We start from the raw sequence: 7556 nt of genomic DNA on the forward strand, positions 1-7556 counted from the left end.
ATAAATGATTGATATTCATTACTTATAAATTTTTTGTATAGATTATTTATAGAAGTGCACTTGATGTCTTTCACAGCCAGTCAAAAATACATATAATCATAATAATTGGCTTCAATATCAATATATAATTGTAATTTAATATATCCTTCAATATGAATCAATCTGATTAAATTTCTGATTACATTACCTACTTAAAATAATAGTTACCATTGCTTTCTTAGTTGTAATAAGATTTTAAAAATCATATATCCCCCAAAAGACATAGTAATATTTAAATAGATTAATAAATGCAGCAATAATCTAGTAATAAGAAATAAACAATTACTATTTTAATTTTGTTTTATTATCACAGTTGACATTAATGCAATGGATTTGTAATAATAATAATATGTATATTGACAATTACGGTCTGTATACACTTGAAATCATAGTTATATTTTCAATATTATAGTTTACATACAACTGTTATAAAATATGAACTTAACATTGTTGAAAGACAATATACTTGAGATAGTGTAAAAAGCTTATTTATAGATTTATTACTAAATTTTCTACATTACGCATAAATTTTAATTAGACATTGTTTTGGAAGATTTTAATCGTGCCATCACAATGTTATATTCTTAAAGTGCAATATAACACTAATAATTATCATTAAATTTCTAGTATCATCAATGAAACATAAAATCGTTACGATTAAACATCTTAAAATGTAAAAATCAGAGAATAGTTCAATTTATTTTTCATTTCAAATTTAAACATTAGGTTCTGTCTCGCTCAAAGTGATTTGTTTAGGAGGAGCGAAATCGGCCTTCCATACGTTTTCTTTGCAATGTTCAACAGCCTTAAAAAAGAAACATAAAAATATTTATTATATCATATATGTATATGTAATTTCATTGAATTACTTCGCACTAACACACACGTGTGACAGCGAAAATTCTACCTAAAATATTACGAGATGGCTAAGATAGCTTTAAATGCTTTACTGTGACATGCTATACTTTACATATATTGTATGGCATTTTGTACTGAACCTTCATCGCTACCCATTTGTATTATATATGGAACAATGCAACGAAACTGATGACATAAAATTTATAATATGTAACAAATTTAATCACGTTCACTTACCTTACATTCGCGAGCTGTTTCATTAGTAGAACACCAGTAGACAGGGCCCCATGTACAGTGTTTTATACGATTTTTTTCGTACGATCGTTTAATTCGCGAATTTTCCAAAGATACTATTGAATAATCATTGGGTGCACAAAGACCTATTTTACTACATATTTTGTAAATATTTTCGCGCTTCTTGACAATATTTATTATGCTTTGCCCATAGGAATTAATAAGCGTAGTACACTAAAAATGGGTAAATGTTATTATTTTACAAAAACTTTTAAACAAGTTGACAAAAGATCTAACCAAATTACCTTATGTTCTTTGTCTGCTGGTACATGTTTACATACTTTAGACAACACTTTTGTAATGCTGTTATCAATATCTTGTACGTCCAAAAATTCATCTATTACTGATATAATAGATTTGCACAATGCGCATTCTGTTACAGAAGCTATTAATACAATAAATTTCTGTTACGAACATACATTAAAACTGATATTTTAATAAGTAATTAATATCTTAAATATTTCTTAGTCACCTTTGATTTCCTGTATGTATAATGAACAAAGTCCAAGCATAGTGCAAACTTGCTTTGGTTTGACATCTTTTGTGAGGACATCAATTACAGCAGAAGCGTATTTACTAACAAATTGGTTACATTCTTGAGAAACAGACTTTGGAAGATGATTACATACTCCGAGTACTGCCTTTTCAACTTTACTTCTTTCCTTTTCATTACCAAGTACTTTGTCAATATAATGCATAGCGAATTCACAGATTACACAATATGGCCCCTGTGTATTTTCTGATACTTCAGTACTTACTGGAGAATTAGGAATTTCATTTGTTACTGAAACATGAAATATATTTTTGAAATACCCCAGGAATTCTATAAATATTGTAGTTTTATTAACTCTTTGAACTCCTTTGTCGAGCGTTCACAGACACTCTTATGTCGAGTCACACTCGACGTTTTTAAATTGCAGGTTTAACTCACAAGATAGTTCGGAAGAGCGTGTTAGAATTTATCTATGATTTGCGAGTATCAACAGCCAAATTAGGAAGACTAGAAACAAGTGATGACAATGAATGACTAAATAGAAAACCACATTTCATATTTCTGCAATCATAAGGATAAACACATTGCTAAAATTATGCAGTTTGCTTCAATAGAAAAATGCCCAGGGGAAGAAAAGAAAATAAATAAAGAAAACAGAAAAGAAACTTCAAATTGGTTCCTATCTACAACTGTCTTTGAAACACATTTCAAACCAAATACTTAAGATAATAAAGAGTTTCTGAAAAGGAGATTAAAAAAAAAAAAAAAAATAGAAAAATTTAAAGGGATAACTTATAAGAAATTTTCATGCAAAACACTCAATAAATATATGTATATACATACAAATTTCACCATCTTTATCCGTAATAAAATCATCTCTTGGGCCAGGATTTTTTGAAGCATCGCACAATTTAATATAAACACATACTTCTTGAGGTGTTAAATCAGCCAGCAATAACTCTATAAGCTCTTTACTATAACCTTTAACTAAATCTGTACATTCATCAACCAAACTCTGTGGCAAATGAATACATAGCTTATCCAGTTGAGCTTCTATGTTTGCCTATAATATTAGGATGTATTTAATGATATTATATTTTTAAATATGTTAAAGCATATAAATGCAGTTTGCTTGTAACCTCGGTCTTGTTATCTTTTATAACTTCATAAATTTGTGACACAGCAAGTAAACATAGTGGACAGCTAGGTTTGCTCTTTTTTTCTTCAAGCATATATTTTGCTGGGACACTGTGCCATAGTGCCATCAACTTTGCATCTGGACACAGATGTAACATTGGACATATCTGTAATTAATACTTTATGATACACTGTATTTATTAAATAATCAATACACAATGAACTTCTACACTAACTTGAGATGGATCAATTTCTTGAACCAAAATAGCTACAATAGCATCTGCATAAAGATCGACAAACTGTGTACATTGATTTTCTATAGATTCAGGTAATTCCTTACATACTTTTCCTAATGCTTCCTTTACTTTATCCTAAAAATAATAATCAATAGCATCTTGATATAATTTTACATACTTTTTTTATCAATACCGCATTATGTAAAATATTATCGTAATTATTACCTCTGTGGTAGGATTCGTTATAGCTTCTTGTATAAAATGTAATATATATTCGCATAACGCACATGTTTCTGTTCCTTTAGTGTCCAATAAACCTTCTGATACAGGGAATGGTACTGTTCTTTCAATAGGCAATTGCATTGCTTCAACTTCTGATTTACTCAGTTGTTCGTTACTATCATCTTCTATATTCTTAGTGTCTGGCAGACCCTGTAATTGATGGAACGGTACTACCATTCTTTCAATAGGCAATTGCATTGCTTCAACTTCTGATTTACTCAGATGTTCATTCTTATCAACTTCCATGGTCTTGTTTGCATTTTGGAAAATACGTGTTCCTATTGCAGCCGCAGATTTAGGTACTAAAGGCCAAATTGGCCCATTCTACATAATATAAAATATTTTCATTAATAACAATTCAGAAATAGTAGTTATGTTAGAAGCATGTGTCTAATTAAAAAAAGAAAGATATAAACCTGCAATGCTTTGTCTGGAGTAGGACATATTCCACCCATTTGACAAACAATATTAGAATTTAAACCTTTTGTAAGATATTCATATATTTCTGGATAATATTCATCAACTATAGCCAGACACTTAAATAGAAGATTTAAAGACATGTGATTAATAATTTGAGATATTCTATAGAATATTTCTACAATTGATAAATATTGCAATATTTACCTCAGTAGAAAATGATTTGGTTTGTTTACATAATCCTTTCAGAACTTCTTTAAATTCTGCTTCTGTAGTATTAGCTACTAAAAGATCTCTCAAATGCCCTACTAGTTGTTCACACAGTTTGCATGGCAGGTCATCATTTACATCGACCATACCCACACTTGAAAGTGGTCTAATTTCTACTTTCAAAACCTAAAATGCAATTTTCATAAGTAACTTAATCATGATATCTCAAAGTTGTTACATTATATTACTTTCTAAACTTACTTTATCAGCATCTTCATGTTTGTGAAATTTACCACTACACTGACCAGATAAATGACAAACATTTTGAGCATTGAAACTTTCTTGCAATTGAGCATATATTGTATCAAAGTAAGTTAGGATTGTAGCTGAACAAGCATCTGAGTAAGTACCAAGTTCTGCACATACATTAAGCATTTGTTGTAACACTTTATCACGAGGAGTATTATTTAGTTTATGTTCCATATGAGCTGCTACTGTGTAACATTTTGAACATTCATCAGGTTCATATTCATCTTTTTCCAAAGATCGAGGTTTTACGTCCTTAGTCTAAAATTGTAATATATTTAAAACAATAAGGATATCTTTTAGTATAAATAATTAATACAGGGAAACAGTTCGCATTATTAATTACCTTAGATTCAAGTTGCCCATATTCCATTAACAATTTGTCCATATGAGCAGAATTACAAAGTCCCGCAACAGAACAAACAATAGATGGATTCATTTCAGATGCTAATGTTTCAATAAGTTCTGGGATAAATTGATCTACAATTGTTATACATTCTTTCACAATTACATTTAGGCGAATAAGCCTACAGCTTCCTTCAAAAACAGTTTTTAAATCCTCTTGGGTTTGATTGCTCTCTAGTTGGTCACGAGCTTGCCGAACCATGTCCATACAAACATTACATACACTATCATTATCCTTTGGTACTTTCATATCCTTCCATATCGTTTTGATACAATGTGCAGTTGCATTACAGCCTGCTGCAGTTCTACATTTATATAAAATAAAATGTTTTAGTACTATTTTAATTCTTAATGATGTTATATTTAATGCAAAATTTTATGAATATAAAAGTTTTTATCATGTTTCAAATACAGAACACAATTATACACATATACACAAAAATAATGATAGCTATAAACTTGTAAAGTGAGATAAAGCCAAATGTATAATATCAGAACTTATAAAGTATGTACTACTGCAAAATTTATCATGCAATCTAAAATAACGTGCAATGAATATTTTTCTTATACAAATATCTATGATAATGTAATAATATTAGTGGCGATATTTTATATTGCTTATTTTATTATATTTTATTGAACGCACTTGATATTTTCACACCAGTATGAAGGTCCCCATGTACATTCCTGTTGACCCAAAAGGTGCAAATTTGCTGGACCCTCAGCATTAATAACTACCCTTGCTGTAGATACTAAAATAGATATGATAATTATTGAGCATAATAAAATATATATCCAAATATTATAGTTATTTATTTTTAATGTTATATTAATGTTATAAAACATTATTTATAATATTCACAATATGTCTATGGGAATGAATTAAGTAAAGAAATCAAACTTTTGTTTCCCAAGTTATATTATTTTAACAATAAATATAAAAACAATATATTCAACATCTTTATCTAGAACAACATATCTAACAAAAAATATATATTTAGCAGATTGAAAATACATGGAAGATTCTTGTTAATCATGAACTATTCCTCAGCAATTGTTAAGTACTGACTCATCTTATTCATCTGAATAAGCAAACTCTGTCTTTTGTGCGTAATAATAATGCGATTATAGGATGTAACAGAGGAACCAAATTAATGTTATTTCTCAAGTGGTAGATATTAAATATGTAATAAGCTGTGCCTTTACAAAATAATCATAATATTATGGTTCCAAGGTACATTAATAATATTGCGTGTTTTCGATAAGACTTCAACAATTAAGGCGTAAAAAATACGTTTCGAAAAGGTAAAACAAATAAAAATATAACGCAGGAAAAAAAATTTAACGTTCAGTTACGGTGCAGTTGAACAAAGGAAATGAACAAATTAAATGCAGAATAATCGAGATACTTACCAGCAAGGATCGCGCAAAGCGCGATCAAAATCTTCATCTTTGCTGTGTAACTTTCCAATTTGTTTGCGTCAAGGGTACTAGTAAGAAAAGTTCCCGATTTAATCGCGTTACTTCTTTGTTGCTTTCTTATCCACGATAATGTTCAGTGGTGACGTGCAATTACCCTTGTAACAACGTAGTTGCAGAAAATATCGACAAATTGTTTAACAGTCGGACACCAAGCGCTGCTGTCAAGTGACTGTTTCTAGCGCTTAAAGGTATAAAGATACGCAGCTACGCATTCTTTGACTGATGAGTATTCTCTCTCCCTCTCTTTCCATGTCGCTAAACAGCCAATAAGAACTCTGTATCTAGAGCCACCGTTTCCATCACGTGATATGAATCTCCTTTCTTACTCATTGCATACAAGGAACTTGATAGTTTATGCTGTTGCATTCTTAAAATGTGAGGCATCTTTAAAAATTTCGTCGAATTGAAAATAGAATTATGCATGACCATTTTTCAATCAAACGATTAGGGTAACTATGTTTCGTCGCTAATTAATCGTTGAATTGATTTTAACTGAAACGGACGGCGTTCGTGGTGTCATCTGTCGGTATGTATAAAAGAAGCGTACGGTATGAGAATAAACGTTGTTTTGATTGTGCTATCAGGATATTATCGATTCCTAGATAAAAATCAGCAATTATTTAATGATTAGTATAATTTATTTCACAGTAGAAAGATAAAATGGATTAAAACAAGAGAATCGTTTCCTACAATATATAAAAAAATGTTTATATCAATTTGCAATTATGTATGATGTATGTATAGCATACGTCGATAACAGATACGTAAACGAATTCTAGATAAAGTACCGACATTGTGATTGATCGCGGATTTGATATTCCTTTATGGCGAAATAACGCCAATGTACACAAAATCACTCTCTTACTTCTTTTGTTCAATTGCACAAGCTATAAAACTTTTTCATTAAGTGTTTCCAACGAGTGTCTTGTAACTTTTACATATACATATATATTTTCGGATTGATTTCAAATTTTACTATTGTAATCACGATAATTGTGTCTTACTACAGCACTAACGAAATTTCAAAAAGTTTCAAAAGTACAATGCATATAATATATATGTACATTTATAACAAATTTTCTGTGGCAAGTGTCCGAATATTTTGGTGAATCACTGTACGTATGTTCGATGTACATATGTAGATACATATCGCAGTTGCTTCTTTTATTGTATATCATAATAATCATAATAAGGACTATAAGTTTAATTAAATATTTCGCGCAAATTTTAATTGATTTATCTTATCATCTTGATACTCTGATTATTAATATATCTAATTAAATATAAATATTAAATATTCAAATATGTAGTAGACATGAAATACTACTACATTACTATGTATTAATTGGTTATGTTGATACGTTATCAATATTTTAATTATTAAACAGTCACTACCT

At 29.5% G+C, this 7556-nt stretch overlaps 1 protein-coding gene across 1 annotated transcript; it reads right to left on the reverse strand.

Moving 5' to 3' along the window:
* Window positions 1–321: 321 nt before the first annotated feature.
* LOC100643798 (prosaposin) lies at window positions 322–6379 on the reverse strand. Its single transcript, XM_012321308.3, has 14 exons — window positions 6091–6379; window positions 5324–5429; window positions 4619–4982; window positions 4228–4533; window positions 3964–4152; window positions 3756–3875; window positions 3283–3663; window positions 3058–3192; window positions 2824–2988; window positions 2528–2747; window positions 1664–1975; window positions 1437–1576; window positions 1135–1365; window positions 322–844 (listed from the first exon to the last, which is right to left on the reverse strand). Exons 1-14 carry the CDS (start codon window positions 6125–6127, stop codon window positions 755–757), a joined length of 2796 nt encoding a protein of 931 aa, XP_012176698.2. The 5' UTR covers window positions 6128–6379; the 3' UTR covers window positions 322–754.
* Window positions 6380–7556: the final 1177 nt, after the last annotated feature.

This window comes from Bombus terrestris, chromosome 4 (genome assembly GCF_910591885.1).
Source record: "Bombus terrestris chromosome 4, iyBomTerr1.2, whole genome shotgun sequence".
In the NCBI taxonomy this organism is placed as follows: Eukaryota; Metazoa; Arthropoda; class Insecta; order Hymenoptera; family Apidae; genus Bombus; species Bombus terrestris.

Coding starts and splice junctions, on each gene's coding strand:
- LOC100643798 (XM_012321308.3), bottom strand. CDS start 6,127: ATGAAGATTTTGATCGCGCTTTGCGCGATCCTTGCTG. Junction 3,876..3,963: donor CCAAATCATTTTCTACTGAG/GTAAATATTGCA, acceptor CTTCTATTTAAG/TGTCTGGCTATAGTTGATGA. Junction 1,577..1,663: donor ATACATACAGGAAATCAAAG/GTGACTAAGAAA, acceptor TTGTATTAATAG/CTTCTGTAACAGAATGCGCA.